General features: G+C 42.3%; 1 protein-coding gene and 1 long non-coding RNA gene across 2 annotated transcripts in view; one reads left to right on the top strand and one right to left on the bottom strand.

Annotated features, from left to right (window-relative positions):
• TTN (titin) overlaps positions 1-16748 on the bottom strand; it is a 281802-nt gene that overhangs the window by 14915 nt on the left and 250139 nt on the right. Inside the window, 23 exon segments of the mRNA XM_060016520.1 lie at positions 119-421; positions 900-1199; positions 1305-1592; positions 1714-2307; positions 2487-2768; positions 2854-3159; positions 4053-4358; positions 4488-4784; positions 4880-5170; positions 5265-5570; positions 5689-5991; positions 6096-8162; positions 8262-8561; positions 8679-8966; positions 9673-9966; positions 10287-12053; positions 12157-12462; positions 12552-12854; positions 13265-13564; positions 13677-13964; positions 15326-15622; positions 15740-16042; positions 16136-16723. Coding sequence (XP_059872503.1) covers positions 119-421; positions 900-1199; positions 1305-1592; positions 1714-2307; positions 2487-2768; positions 2854-3159; positions 4053-4358; positions 4488-4784; positions 4880-5170; positions 5265-5570; positions 5689-5991; positions 6096-8162; positions 8262-8561; positions 8679-8966; positions 9673-9966; positions 10287-12053; positions 12157-12462; positions 12552-12854; positions 13265-13564; positions 13677-13964; positions 15326-15622; positions 15740-16042; positions 16136-16723 — 10677 coding nt within the window.
• The window catches only part of LOC132428526 (uncharacterized), a 62405-nt gene that overhangs the window by 16797 nt on the left and 28860 nt on the right, over positions 1-16748 (top strand). The window lies entirely within an intron of this gene.

The following is a 16748-nucleotide window of genomic DNA, read 5'->3' as shown; positions in this document are numbered from 1 at the left end:
TATTCTATATTTTGATTGTGGTGGTGGTTATACAAAACATATGGAATTCTATATTTCAGAAGGGTGACTGTTGCCACATTAAATTATACCTCAGTAAACTTATACAAAAGGTATTTACCAATTGGATCCATGGCAATGGTGGGTTTGGAAGGACGGCTTGGTTTTCCAGTTCCTCTCACGTTAATGGCTGTGACACGGTGTTCATATTCTAAGCCTTCAGTAAGGCCAGTGGAACGGTACCGTGTCATCGTCACTGGTACTTTATTTACACGGACCCATCGATCTGATCTCACTTCTTTGCGCTCCACAATATATCCAGTCACTTGGGAGCCACCGTCATCTTCTGGTGGGTACCAAGTAAGTGTCATGCCCTCACGTGAGACATCAAATATCTGTAATGTTTCTGGAGGTCCAGGAATATCTGCAGCAAGACAGAGGTAAACACAACATGGCACCATGAATAAATTGAAGACTCGTACATTTGTATAAGTGTGTCTCGTATATACCATCTTAAAATGGTACATATAAGACTCTTGCAACTGTTTTTCTCGTGTTTTCATTTTTGTACTTTTCTTGCCGTTCCTCATTTTCTTCCATTTTATAAACATTTATTAAGCATGTATTCTGTATTGTTTCTCACTGTAACAGCCAGTCCTCCCTCCCCCCTTTCCTTCCATCCATCCTTCCCTAACTCCCTCCTCTCTTTCTTCCATTAAAAAAAAAAACCCCAACCATGTTGAAAACTTCCAAGAAAAGGAGGTTTAGAAACCTTGGAAAGACCCTGGGATTAACTTTGTGACCTATTTTTACTTACATAAGGGTATATTAAGAATAAATTCCTTCTTGTTAATATTTAGAATCAGAGGTGGGGAGAGTGGGGGCGGGCGTCCAGGACTTACTGATGAGGCTGCGACATTCTATGACCTCAGATTGCAAGTACGAGCCGATCCCGAAGCGGTTTGTCGCAGCGATACGGAACACATACTCGTTTCCTTCAGTGAGTCTGGTAAACTTAAATGTTGTTCTAGTCACTGATTCAGACACTGGCAGCCACCCTGGACGATGGGCATCACGTTGTTCTACCACGTAGCCACTCAGTGGAGCACCACCATCCAGTTCAGGCGGTCCCCAGGAAATGGTCACTGAAGTAGCATCAATTTCTTCAATCTTGACAGGCCCAGTTGGTGGACCAGGCTTGTCTATGAAAAAAAAAAAAGAAATCCCGGAGGTTAATTTTCACTTCAAATCACAATTGGGTGACTAAACAACAACAGCTTGCTTGTGTCTTGGTCTCTCATCCTTACCGAGAATGATAACTTTAATGGTCTCTGAAGTAGTTCCGGTTGCATTCTTCAGTTCAAGTATATAGTCTCCAGTATCTCTGATAGTGGTTTCACGAATGGTTAATTTAGCTACCTTAGTATGAGTTTCAACTGTGACACGCTCTGATTCTCTTAGTTTAGAGCCAGCAAAGAACCAGGAAGCAGCAGGAGGTGGGCGACCAGCAATTGGTATCACCAGCTCTACTGGTCTGCCGGCTGGGACGTGGATGGTCTTTTGAGGCATTGTAGAAAGATCGATTGCTGGCAACACTATGAGAAAAAGTAGGCATTTATTCATAAGTATTATTTCTAATGACAAAGTGTCATGAATTCTGAATGTTTCTTTCACTTTCCTTTACTATTATTGTTATTTTGGTGATTCGGTACATACCTCTGAGGTCTTGTACAGTCACGGCTGTGATGATCTCTCTTGGTTCTGACACACCTTTCTCGTTTTGTGCCCTTACTCTAAATAAGTACTGTTCACCTTCATTTAAGGAAATAACAGTGTGCTCTAGGACTGTGGGTTTTAAGGTGACAACCTTCATCCATCTCTCGGTGCCAGCTTTGCAGGCCTCAAGAACATAGCCAGTGAGCCGGCTACCACCATCGTAGAGTGGTTTTTCCCAGGCAAGGGTAACAGTCGATTTGGTGACATCGACAACTTCTAGCTTCACAGGCACCAAAGGTACTTCTGAGACCAGAACTGCATCAGATGTTTCACAAGGTTCTCCAATGCCATAAATATTTTCTGGCAGCACTCTGAAATAGTACATGGTTCCTTCTATAAGTCCAGAAATTCTGTAGAGCGTCTTGCTGCATTTGGTAGTTACTGTTTTGAATGCTCTCATGGCAGCTTCACGCTTCTCAATAATGTAATTGTTGACAGGAGCTCCACCATCAATTGTGGGAACTTCCCAAGTAATGGTCACAGAATCTCTTGATACTTCCTTAACTTTCACTGAAGCACAGGGACCAGGAGTATCTAAAACAAGAGAATGAAAGATCCATACTTCCTGTTTGCCTGATTGGTTGATAGATTTTTTGGGGGGCAGGAAAATATACTCAACATAGTTCCTTTTAGAGAGGTGATAATCAGAGGTCAAGGTGTATCTTTTTAAAGAATCTACTCACAGCATAGTTGATTTTAAGACAAATACTTACCATATACTTTAACAAGGACAGTTGCTGATTTCTTGCCAGATTGGTTTTCAGCTTCAATGGTGTATTTTCCAGCATCATACCGGTTAACTTTGTCCACAATAAGTAAAGAGTAACTCTCAGTGTTGTCAATGATCGCCCGGCTTGCAAGGTCAATGCCCTTCTTGCTCCATGTGATGACGGGTGGTGGTCTTCCAGATACAGACACCATCAGCCGCAACGAGGCCCCAGCTCTGATGGTCACAATCTTCTTTAAATCATCTGCAAGCTCAAGATCCGGTATTTCTGGAAAGTAAATGTCAAAACTTAATTAATTCATGAACAGGTGTGATGAGAAAATAATTCACCTAAAACCTTATATTATAAATACCTAGTCTTTCCATGGGCTCAATTTCAGCAGTTGACTCGCTGTATTCACTCATGCCCTTCACGTTCACAGCAGCGACTCTGAAGGAGTATTTCTGGCCCATCTTAAGGTCTGTCACAGTGAATTCATTATTTCTTATTGTGGTCTTGGTATGCACTCGGTACCACTGGTCAGTGTCCTTCTCTTGCATTTCAAGAACATATCCTATGATGTCAGTGCCACCGTCATACATGGGCTTGGTCCAGGCTAAACTAATGCTGTGTTTGGTGGTATCTACAACTCTCGGAGCAGAAGGTGGTCCAGGGGTATCTATGAAATTTTAAAATAAGGATGCAGGTATTACACAAATAAGGAAGCTTGAGATTTGTATTTTTGGTTTTCAAGACTCACTGAGGCATTACTCTTCTTTGTCCACACTCACCAAGATACTCTTTGTAACTAGGCTATTCTGACGTTGCAGGATAGCACTGTATACTCTATTATTACTATTATTATTGTTTTAAGAGTTAAACTTCTTTAGAAAGGTAGATGTTTCTTTCTGGCCACTTTGGCTAGCTATGCTGTGTCCTGCTAAGCTCATTGCTAACAGTACCCATTCTCAGGGACTTTTCTTTAGTTGCTCAGCTTTCAACAGGGTTAATATCACTTGTCACCTCTACATTGCTAATAAGTACAGGAATAAGTTTCTTCTACTTCCTCGATTCAATCCAAGTGATTTATTGCTTTTAGTTCTTGGGCTTAAACTTTGTACAAGGATTTGCCACTTATTTCTGAAGCTTTTGTGACAATTATTTTGTTAGATGCTTACTAAAATACAAGAAGCTTTATGCTCTGCTAAGCCTCTTAAAAGAGATGTTGTCTTTTTTTCCTTTTCAGTAGTTATTATCATTACAACAAAATTCTCTCCATTCTTAGGAAGATTTGCAAAATACATCCCTTTCATATTGGTAGTAGACTAGTTTATTTTTTTCACAGATTGGAAAGTACTGCAACAGTTTTTAGCAATGTAACTGCTAACTTATTGACAGAAGTAGTAGTTGAAATGTTTTCTGTCTTAGGCTGTATTTAAGATCCTTCTAATAAGCATATGACTTTCTAGACCATTCACAAATTCTACAAGTTATTGGAAATGGCATGTTGGAAAATTATTTGTAATGTGGTTTTGTTGGGCATTAGGGTTATGTATGATTCTTGGAACTCACATGATGGTTCTCTGCAAGAGATAAAGTTGGAAGCTTCGCTGGGTTCGCTGTTACCAGCAGCATTTACTGCGGTCACCCGGAACTGGTAATCACAACCTTCCATCAGGCCAGTCACCTTCAGCCTGGTATCATACACCACATGGTCTTTGTTCACACGTGTCCAGCGCGAGCTCTTCTTCTCACGTTTGTCTACTAGATAGTTGCTGATCTCGTTGCCACCGTCAGATTCAGGTTTTGTCCACTGAATGATGATATGCTCTTTGCCAGCCCCAACTTCTTCAGGTATGCCAGGTTGTGATGGAATAGCTATTTATATTTTTATGAAAATAAAAGGATGATCAGAATCGCACAAAATCACTATTGCTATGACTGTCCTCCCTTCTCCCTGATCCCATTACATTTCAACTGCTGAACTGTTTGAGTGTTAATACTCACTGAAGGAGTTTCTGGCGACAATGGGCTCTGATTCAACAGGCACACCAGGGCCATATTTGTTTACTGCCCGCACTCGGAATATGTATTCGTTGTTCTTGATGAGTCTGGTGACCACATAGGATAGGGTTGGGCATTCGCCTTCCACAATCACCCAGTTGAGTCTGCTAGTCTCGCGTCTTTCCACGATGTAGTGAGTTATTTCTGCACCTCCATCTTCCTGAGGAAGGCTCCAGGCTAAAGTGCACTTCTCCTCTGTTACTCTGCTGACGGTGAGCTTTCCACATGGGCCCGGGGAATCTGAAACAGGTGTAAGGACGAGCAATGAGGAAGGTGTTTCTTTCTGCCCACGCTTGAGAAAGCTATGAAAATCAAAGATCATTTGACGTACTTACCGAGAACTTTGACCACGACAGACACGGCCTTGGTCCCACTGGCATTCTTCACCGTTAAAGTGTATCTTCCACTGTCACTTCTGTCACAGAACTTGATCACAGCAGTTGCTCGTTTGCCAGTGTACTGCAGAGAGACTTTTTCACAGAGATCTAGTTCCTTGTCCCCTTTGGTCCAGATAATTTTGGGTTCAGGTTTGCCACCAACTGCAGCATCGAGAACAAGATCTGAGCCTGCTCTGATGGTAACCAGATCACCCTGTAATCTGGCATCGAGTTCGGCTTTGGGTGGAGCTGTCATAGGCAAAATAGATGTGAATGAATATATGATAGTTTATTGTTATAGAAATTGTGATAGTTTAAAAGGAGAGCATTGACTATTCTTTACCATATTCATCTCGGCAAGTGATGGGGCCTGTAGATTCTGATCCTTTGCTAATTACTCCTGCTGCATTCTTGGCCAACACACGGAATTCATAAGTGTCTCCTTCACTGAGAGCAGTAATGGTGAAGAAATTGTCAGATACAATGGTGTAGTTGCACTTGAGCCAGCGACCATCTCCAACTTCACTGACTGGCTTACGCTCTATGATGTAGCCTACAACCTTGCTGCCTCCATCATACACTGGGGCAGACCAAATCAGTGACACCGTTGATCTGGTGACATCTGTCACCTCTGGTCTTCCTGGTGCATCTGGAAGGGATGCAAAAATAAGGTTAAATGCAACTCTGAATTTTGCTAGTACCAATAATGATGACGATGATGGTGATGATGGTGATAAACAAATGTACCCTTAAATTCTGATACCTACCAACTGGGTTTTGAGCCATCATAGGTCTTGATGCTTCACTGGCTTTGCTAACGCCTGCGGCATTGAGTGCGTACGTTCTGAACTGATATTCCAGTCCTTCTACCAAACTGGTCACTTTGTAGTTGCACTCTAAGCATGGCAGTTTGTTTTCTTTCACCCAAAGAATGGTGTTACGTTCTTTCTTCTCAACCCAGTAGCCGATGACTTTACTGCCACCATCATGATAGGGTTCTTCCCAGCGAATAGACATGGTATTGGCAGACACATGGTAGACCTCAGGTCTGGTAGGTGCACTTGGTGGGACTAAATATAAGCAAAGGTATCAAATATGAATACAGTTTTATAAAATTCAGGGGAAATATTTAACTATAATAGAGACTTGGAAGTACGATTTTTATTTTTCTTACCAAATGGATGCTCAGCAACGATTGGTGCTGATTCCAGAGGCTTGCTGACACCAAATCTGTTCTCTGAGCTGACACGGAAAGAATATTCCATGTATTTTGTGAGATGAGTGACTTTAATCTGAGTGCGCTTGACGCTGGAATTGACAAGCTGCCAAGCTGTTGTACCTGACTCACGCTTTTCAACTATGTAATTAGTAATATCGGTGCCTCCATCATCTTTAGGTTCAGCCCATGACAGGATGCATGATTCAGCTGAGACAGATGAGACTTCAATGGGGCCAGTTACTGGACCTGGCCTTCCAATGACCACAACTGTGATGGTAAATGTTTTGACACCAGCTGTATTTTCCAGGGTCAGGAAGTACCTTCCAGAGTCACCTCTCATGCTGTCCTTTACAGACAGGGTGGTTCTGTCTTTTGTTGTTGTGATACTCACTCGATCTGTCTCCTTAAGTCTCATTTCTTCAAGCTTCCATGTTACTTTGGGGGTGGGACGACCACTGATTGGCACGTCAATGGTAAACGTGCTGCCTGCTTTGCAAGTTATGAGCTGATTGGTAATTCCAGTGAGATCAGCTGTGGGCTCAATTTGAGGCTCCTTGATGATGACAGAAGAGAAGGCTTCCCTGGGTTCACTGTAGCCAGCATCATTCTTGGCCTTCACGCGGAATTCATATTCAGTGTTCTCAGTGAGGTGCTCCACCGTGAAAGTCAGCTGTTTGGTGTGACCAGCTTCAACCCAGAAGTCAGATCCCTTTTGTCTCATTTCGAGCAGGTAGCCAGAGATGCGGCTGCCTCCATCATGGTCAGGTTTAAGCCAAGCTAAGACCACAGAGGATTTGCTTGTGTCAATGACATCAAGTCTCTTTGGTGGAGCAGGCTGTTCTGTGGCTACCATTGGTTCTGGCATTTCATAGGGTTCACCAACACCATACTCATTTTCTGCAGAAACACGGAAATAGTATGGAACGCCTTCTACCAGGTCGTTGACCTTGAGGATCTGACGAGTGCATTTTTCACTGACTACCTGCCAACTACGGCGACTGGCTTCTCGTTTCTCTACCACGTAGTGATGGATTCGGGCACCCCCATCAAGGAGAGGGGCATCCCACATCAATGTAACAGATCCCCGGGTCACATCCTTGAAGGTAATCGGGCCAGGTGGGCCTGGAGAGTCTAGCACCTTTACGGTGAATGTGATTGACTTACTACCGCTGTTGTTTTCCACAGTAAGGGTATATTTCCCTGCATCGTTTCGGTTGCAGTTTTCCACGGTGAGGGTGCTGAAGGAGTCTGTTGTATGGATATCAGCCCGAATGCTAAGGTTAGAGTCAGGTTTGCTCCACACAGCTGTCGGAGTCGGTCTACCCTGATAGGCAATGAAGAGGCGAATACTGGCCCCAGCTCTGACAATATGAGTCTGCTTGAAGTTGGCATCGATGTCTAACTCAGGAGCTGATAGTCGGTCAACTGCTTTAATGGTGCCAGTCACTTCACAGCTGTCTCCTTTTCCAGCACCATTGACAGCACTAACCCGGAATTTGTATTCTGCACCTGCTTGTAGATCAGTAACTGTGTATCTTGTTTTCACCCATCCTTCTGCATTCACCTTGTGCCAGTCTCCTAAGTCAGCTTTGCACATTTCAATAATATACCCAATTATCTCCATCCCTCCGTCAAACACTGGCTTAGACCATTCTAAGCTCACAGTTGTCTTTGATGTGTCTGTCACTTTGACCACAGTGGGAGCACTTGGTGGGTTGACTGGCTCTCTACATTTGATTAGTCTTGAGATACCACTTGCAGGTCCTACTCCTGCAGCATTTTCAGCCATGACATGGAATTCATACTCATTGCCCTCTGTCAGACTGGTGACTTTGAATCTTGTCTCAGAGATTGGTCGTTTGCTGATGACTTTCACCCATCGTGTGCTTTTCTTTTCTCTCCTTTCAAGGATGTACTGTTGAATTTCACTGCCACCATCTGATTCTGGCCTTGCCCATGTCAGGGTAATGCTATTGCCTGTTACATTACTAGGTTCTGGAGTGCCAGGGGAATCGGGAGTAGCTGTAAAATGAAAACAAAGAAAGAAATAAACCAATTAGACACATTTGCTTGGAAGTTAACCTTATGACATAGTACCACTTAGTAAAAACGGTCGCTTACTGTACTGTATTTGAGCAACCACTGGGTCAGAATCCAGTGGCCTGCCAACACCAAACTTGTTGACTGCAGAAATACGGAATTGGTATTCATTGCCAGTTATTAGTTTAGTGGCGGTATAGCTGAGGGCTTCACAATGATCCTCAATTAGCGCCCAAGCAAGTCTGCTGGTTTCCCGTTTTTCAATGATGTAGTGCGATACGGGAGCACAGCCGTCATTGAGTGGAGCATCCCACCACAAGGTCATCTTCTCGCCAGTTATACTGGTGAATCTTATTGGCCCAACTGGTTTTCCTGGTGTATCTGTAAGAAAAAGGTTCCAGAGTTAGTTTCTTTCTCCTTATCCATTAAAATGCAATCAGGCATGTCTTTAATCCAAGTCCTGTACATTGTAAGATTAAGAAGCTATTTTATGAGTACCTTGTACTTTCACTGTAATTTCTGCTTTTGTGGAGCCAGATGCATTTTTGGCTTCCACTGTGTATACACCACGATGGTCCCGAGTAGCATCTCTAACAAAGAGGCTGGTGGATCCAAGGACATCGGTTATTTCCATATTCATCCTCTTCTCAATTTCTTCTCCATCTTTGAACCACGTTACTCGAGGTACTGGCCGTCCTTGCACCAAAGCTTTAATTCTAAGGCTCTCTCCAGACTTAATAGTGACACCATCAAAGTACTCAGGGCCAAACTCTACAATTGGTGCAACTATAAAAGAAAGAGACAATATGCATTAGTTTGGCTTAATAAAGACTTAAATAAGCATGTTTTTCATTAGCACCGTATCATAAAGGCTGAAAGGGTAATGCTTATACCAAAGGCTATTTTGAAAGGATTGATAGTTGAGAATTTAGACTATGGGGTTAAACATTTGCATATTATTAGGTTATCGCCTTTGTTATATCTGTCATGTTATTAAGCTTGCATTTCCATTTGTAAAAAGAGAAACATTTACGGATCATTTACTTCCTAATACTGCTGCATATTCAAACAAGTTCCTGTGCGGGGCCATCAGCTGCACTCAGGCAAGGTGATAATTGTGCTGTTGGACCTGTGTTGTGTTTTAGTAACTTCAGTCGAGAGGGACAGTTATTCTTGGGACCTTTTTTTCTTCATTTATTATAAATGACTGAAATCACAAAGCTAAAAACTCATTCCCACTTGCATGCTGTTTATATGGAAATGAAATAATAGACGTGGTAAAAAGAATTGATGCTAATTACATTTTTTTCTTCTCTTCATCTGAAAGGTAGAAAATCGAATTCATCCACCTAACAACCTTTGGTAATCTGTATGAAACGTTGTTTCTCTTCCCATTTTTATAGACCAGCCCCCCCCCCCCAAATATATATATATATATTTTAAAAAATGTGAATGCTCTTAGTTACATTGGAAATTGGTTGTAAATGCTTACCATTTTCGTCCCTTGTCATAATAACGCCAGAAGACTGTGAGGGCGGGCTTATGGTTCCAACAGCGTTTCTTGCAAGTATTCTGAACTCATATCGATCCCCAGGACTAAGTCCTGTTGCCGTGTACTGGCATTCGCTGACATCACTAAAGTTGCATCTGGTCCAGCGATCGCTCCCTTGCCGTTTCTCGATGTTGTAGGCGACAATCTTACTGCCTCCATCACGCAGTGGTGGGTTCCATTTCAGAGTGATGGTTTCCCGGGTGACATCAATGTAGTCAGGAGTGCCAGGTGGGTCTATAAATTAGATGCAAGTTAAAGGCATCGTTATTTCTGTAATCAACTCTTAATCTTCAGTGGAAGGAAAATAAATAAATCCCCCAAACTCATTTTAGCCATTAATTGCAATTTTTTTTGTATCAGAGGCTTTAAAAAAAGAATTTTAAATTGCTCTTTTAGACTGATTTAAAATCATCCCCCTTGCTTTACCTGACCAGCTCTCTAGTGACTAGGAAATATGTGAGAAGGTGATACGTGGAAGAAAAGCAGTGTTTGAGTTGTCACTAACACATTCAGTTGCGGAATTAAATATATTTGAATAATCCTCAGTCACTTACCTACTGGGGAAACAGCTAAGGTAAATTTGCTTGGGTCACTAGGTGAGCTTAGGCCGGCAGAATTTTCAGCGTATACACGGAACTGGTAATCCAGGCCTTCCATTAGTCCAGTAGCTCTATGTTCTCTTGCAGATATTGGTGATATGTTAATTCTTTGCCACAGGATGCTATTTCTTTCTTTCTTTTCAACATGGTATCCAGTAACTTCTGAACCGCCATCATAAACTGGAGCATCCCAAGTTAGGGACATGCCATCAGAAGTCACATTGTATGTAACTGGCTTTCCTGGGGGGCCAGGAATCCTGAACTGGTGTTTTGCCAGAATGATGTTTGAGTCAAGTGGCTGGCTGACTCCATATCTGTTTTCTGCCCTAACTCTAAACTGGTATTCAGCATCTTTGACTAGATTAGGAACTTTGAAAGTTGTCCGGGCAACACTGGAACACACTATCTTCCAATTAGTTTGTGAAGCTTCTCGCTTCTCAATGCTGTAACAGGTAATTTCTCCTCCTCCATCATCATCGGGCACATCCCATGATATGATGACACTGTCAGCCTTGATTTCATCAAATCGAATGGGCCCTTTGGGCTTTGATGGTGGGCCGAGTGTGATGATTGTAATGGGAAATGAGTTTCGACAGACTGCGTTATCGAGAATAATGGTGTATTTCCCTCCATCCTCCTTCTTTGCATTCTTAATACTCAAAGTAAGTTTGTTTTCAGTTTTACTCAAACGAACACGTTCGCTTTCTTTCAACGGCAGACTGTCTTTCAGCCAACTGATAGATGGTTTGGGTTTTCCTTTATAAGGTAACTCGAGGTGCACATTATGCCCAATTCTCACAGTGACTTGTGCCCCAGGGATTTCTGACAGGTCAACTTGCGGCGGAATTACAAGTTCTTTCACTGTAATTGGCCCAATAGTGACGCCATCACTCAGTCCTTTCTCATTTCTGGCAGACACTCTGAATTCCAGGACTGAATGTTCCTTGAGTTGGCTAACCTCAATTTCACATGTCTTACTTACGCCAGCATGTGACCATGTTTGTTCGCCTTCACCTTTCCTTTCCACAGTATAATCTGTGATGACACTACCACCATCAAAGTCAGGCTTGGTCCAGCTCAGGGTAACAGATGTTTTTGTTGAGTCTTTCACTGAGAGATCGCGTATAGGAGCTGGTACTTCGGCAGCCTTCACTGGCTGTGTAGTTTCACAGGGTTCCCCGATTCCAATTTCATTTTCTGCAAGAACTCTGAAGAAGAATGGAGTTTTCTCTGACAAATCTGTTACCTTAAAGGATGTGCTAGAACACTTGTGTGACACTGAAGACCATGTTCTCTTGGTGGCATCTTTCTTCTCAATGATGTAGTTAATTATGGGAGATCCTCCGTCAATGAGAGGAGACTCCCAGAGCAGTGTGACTGTGCCTCGAGAAACATGTTTAATCTGTAGTTTCTGGCAGGCAGCTGGTGTATCAAGCACTTTAACGCTCACAGTTGAAGACGTTGGCTGACCAACGCCATTTTCTATTGTGAGAATGTATTTGCCCGTATCATTGCGAGTGACTTGAGGAATAGTGAGTAATGAAGATGAATCAGTGTTTTGAATGCTGTATCTGGCATCACTGCCAAGATTCTTCTCGTCTTTTCTCCATGTGACAGTAGGTGGAGGTCTGCCTTTGAAGGGAATCAACACTTGTACGTCTTCACCGGCTTTAGCTATAATGGAGGTCCTGAAAGCCACATCTAGGTCGATCTCTGGTTCCTCTGTAGACATAAAATGGGCATATACAATGAATTTTAAAGCAAGGAAATGAGTGATTTCCTCTATTAAAAAAATAAAAACACAATCATACCAGTAGGTACGTACCAAGTATATCTTTGGCCTGTACGGGTTCAGTCATTTCTATAGGTTCCCCTTGTCCAGCACAGTTTACAGCGGATACCTGGAAGTAGTAATTGACTCCAGGTTTCAGGTTAGATACCACATACTCTGTAGTTCTGACCTCTCCTTTTGTAGAGACAACAGTCCATTCCTCTTCCTCTCCTTGTCTCATGCCAACAACATATCCAGTAACAGCACTGCCCCCATCGTAGACCGGTTTACTCCAGCCAAGAGTGATGGATGATTTAGTTGAATCTTCAATTCTTATCTTAGCCGGTGGGCCTGGAGGATCTGGCATGGCCAATCACAGTACCGTAATTACGTAATCGTGTACAGTTTGGTGACATGAAAGAAGACATAGGTGAAGACACCACACTTACCAATAGGATCAGCAGCTTTGTAGAAGTCAGATGGTTCGGAAAATGGACCCTGTCCAGCAGCATTTACAGCACAAACTCGATATTGATAGTCACTGTGTTCCATGAGTCCTGTCACTTTCTGTCTGGTGTCACGGATAGTCTCCTTTAGGACTTTAAACCATCCCAGACTCTTCTTGTCTCGTTTCTCAAGGAAATAGCCGCTTATGTCACTACCGCCATCTGCAACTGGCCTGTTCCAGACAACAGTCATCGAATTCTTGGTTATCTTTGTCACCTCTGGCACGCTCGGAGGCCCAGGTGTGACTGTTTAGAAAGGAAGAGGAAAATGAGTTCAAAGGATCAACGTTACTGATAAATTCTACCTTTTAATCTTCAAATCCTATCTAAGAATATTAGTTTCATTTATTATACTTTCTACCTGGTGAAAAGGATGATAATGAGAAGCAATATGATGAACAAGAAAATAAAAGTCAATCAAGCTCTGAAAACATATTCATAAGCTAGCAGAATAGTATGTATGTATGTATGTATGTATTTATTGGCCGCGTTGCATGGCTTGAGGGATCTTAGTTCCCCAACCGGGGATCGAATCCCTGCCTCGGCAGTGAAAGTGCCAAGTCCTAACCACTGGACCACCAGGGAACTCCCAGTTTATATTTATTTTTAAATTTTCAAGTATTTGATTTTAGTTTTCTAATGAAATCATGTCTCACCAAATGCATTCTTTGCTACCACTGGGTGAGATTCCAGTGCATCACCAATTCCGTATTTGTTCACAGCGCGAACCCGGAAGATGTATTCATTTCCTTTGATAATTTTGGTGGTCGTAAGGATGTACTCTTCCAAATTTTCAGACACCATAGACCACACGACCCGGCTTGTCTCACGCTTTTCCACGATGTAGTGAGTGACTTTTGCACCGCCATCATCCGCTGGAGGCTGCCAGAGAAGAGTTATCTTTGTAGCAGTGACGGTCTTAAATTCAATTGGTCCACCTGGAGGTCCTGGTTTGTCTGTGAATGAAAAAACAAAATGGTATATTAGTAAATTTTAAAATGCTTCTAATTTAAAATTACTAAGTTTTAGGCAAACAAAATATGATGTGGGCCCGTATTCACCACCTACCAAGGATCTGCACTCTGATGGTGGCTGAGGCTGAGCCTATGGCATTCCTTAGTTTTAATTCATAGCTTCCACTGTTAAGGCGAGTTGCATCTTTGATGAGTATAGCTGCAAGGTCAGTGGTATTTTCGACACACACCAGTGCACTGGTTTGTAACTCTTTATCATCTTTATACCACTCAATGGTAGGCTCAGGTTTGCCAGAAATGCCAGCTCTGAGCTTCACAGATGTACCTGCTCTGTATTTGACAACTTCTGTATATTCTAGAGGCAAATCAATTACGGGTCCACCTTCAAGAAAAACAGGTGAGAAATATTTAGAAAATCACAAGGATGAAATGAATAATTGCAGCAACTTCAAAGTAAGCTCATTGGCCTTTATTAAATAATACACACGAAGTAGTTCTAATACTATTTACATTTTACATTTAATTTTACAAGCCACTCTTTTATCACAGATGGGGAAGAAAGACTGTGAGTAAGCTCTGTACCCCAGTGACACTGCACTAATTGCACAGGGACTTAAATGCCTTTGAAATGTATTTTAACATCTATCAGGTGTTTTATTCCAGTGATGCAATGGGATATGGCAGTGAGAGCATCACTGCAGAAGCTGAATTATATGTTTTCTTTTATTCTAGTTCTCCTTCCTCTGACTACCTCTGATTCTTTTTATTTTCCCTTCCCAGTTCGCTGGTATCCAAGTGGGGGCATTTCACATCAGACCCTTGAATTCTGAATTATCTACTCACAGAGCTGTAAACTTCCCTGGACTGATTTTCTGCCAGGCTGCTTAAAATTTTTGAGAAACAGAATTAATTTGGCTTGCTTCACAGTCTCACAAATACCGACTCAGTGTCTACAAAGCCTGGTTCATAAAGAGAAGCCCTGGGATTCTCAGCATGAGGATGGGAGTGGATACTTTTGCCCAGATGCCATCCTTGAAAATGGGGACTTTTAGAAAAAGTGTCGCAGGGTACCTAACTCTGATGAAATTTTAATTTTCAAAGCACTGTTGAGTTGAATGTGCCACTTATTTTCCAGAATGGTCAAGTATGTGTATTTTGGACTGACAGCCATGTAGAGAGAATTCTGGAGTCTGTCTGTTTGAATACCCACCCTATTGTTAATGAGCTGCTTGATGTTGGGGAAGTTATATAAGTGCTCTAAACCTCAGTTTCTCTTCTGTAAAATGGGCTTATCTTAAGGCTGTTAGAACTAGGGGAGAGAATTCATGGAAAGTACCCAGTAAATGTTAGCTGCTGCTAATATTATCATCATTAATGCCTCTGTTTAGTCTTTCACTTATTTCAGAGGAATATTCTCTGGGCATTCAACCATGGTCTTAATTGTTGATGCTGAAAATTTTAAATAGAAGAGTGAAAACACCAACTCATGTAATCAAAGCATCATAAAAGGTTGAAGTCAGAAAGCCCTTTAGGTATCCTGTAGTCCAAATCTCATGTTTTACAGTTACGTCAAGAGGCCTGGAGGGGTTATGGAATTTTCCTACGACTCACAGCTAATTCATAATTTCTTCTAAAAATCTAACAACGTACGTAGTAAAAGTTACCCACAGATTAGGACCACAAAAGTAAGACAAAATACTGAGTTAAATTGCTGTCGGGATTCAAACTGCTAAAAATGCTTACCATAAGAATCGATGCATGTAATGGGGCCTGCAACCTCGGACGGATTGCTGATGGAACCGATAGCATTTCTAGCAAAGACACGGAATTCATACTGGGAATTCTGAGTCAAGCCAGAGACAGTGAGTTGAGTCTCGGTAACGTTGGTGAAGCTGGCCTTGGCCCATCTGCCATCTGGAAGGTCTCGTCTCTCAACAATGTAGCCTGTAATCTTGCTTCCTCCATCATAAGCTGGTTGTTGCCATGAAAGGTTGACAGAGTTCTTTGAAACATCAGTGATACGGACATTTCTTGGGGGTTCTGTGGTAATGACAGGAAGCAGATTAGTGGCACTTATTTCAACATTATTTTGCTTTGCAGAAAGAAGGTTTGCATTTTTAAGTAGTGAGAACTGTCCTTCTAATGACAAATACATACCGCAGGCATCAATGGCTAGGACTGGTTCTGAAGGATGGCTGGGTTTTCCAATACCAGCAGCATTTTCTGCATACACCCTGAATTCATAGACGAGTCCAGCACTGATGGTTGTGACTGTGAAGTGAGTGGTGCGGATGACCATTTTGTTGGCTCTCTGCCATAAGATAGTGTTTCTGTCTTTCATTTCCAGGTGATAGCCTGTAACTGCACTGCCTCCATTGGACACTGGTTCATGCCAGCCCACGGTGATACTTTCTCGAGTGACTTTAGTGACCCATGGTGTAGATGGCGGTCCAGGTGTTGCTACAAAAGAGAGAAATCCCACAGGTTAATACAGACATTTAAAACATTTATGTATATGGAAACCTGGGATCTTTGAAAAGTTTGACAACTTACTGTATGGTAGTTTGACAACCACACAAGCCGAATCTATGTGATCACTGATGCCAAAGCGGTTTTCTGCCTTGATGCGGAATTGGTATTCTTCTCCTGTGGTCAGCTTCATGACCTTAATCATGGTTCTTGCAACTGTCGCAGACACTTCAGTCCATACTGCAGTACTTGTCTCTCTCTTGAGTACAATGTAATTGGTAACCTGACTTCCACCATCATACTTAGGTGGCTCCCATTTGAGAGTCACGCTCTGTTCAGTTACATCACTAATCACAACAGGGCCAGTTGCGGGACCAGGCCTGTCCAGTATGATGATGTTAATGAAAGCTTTGGTTGTTCCACTGGAGTTGGCAGCAGTGATCTCATATCTTCCAGCATCAGCAGCAATGCTTTCTTTGAGATTGATGGTCAGGTTCTCAGCAGTAATTTCAGTGTTAAATCTCATGGTTGCTTTCAGCGGGACGCCATCTCTTGATAAGGTCACTTTGGGCAGTGGTTTTCCAGAAATTGGAATATCAACTTTAAGGTTTGAACCAGATCTAACATAGACGGTATGACTTGGGAAGTTCTTCATGTCAATTTCAGGTGGTTCTGAAAAATAAGAGTATGGAAGGTG

Source organism: Delphinus delphis, chromosome 7 (assembly GCF_949987515.2).
Source record: "Delphinus delphis chromosome 7, mDelDel1.2, whole genome shotgun sequence".
Lineage (NCBI taxonomy): Eukaryota > Metazoa > Chordata > Mammalia > Artiodactyla > Delphinidae > Delphinus > Delphinus delphis.
The sequence above is the reverse complement of the archived record's forward strand: the minus strand, read 5'-3'. Positions and strand labels throughout refer to the sequence as shown.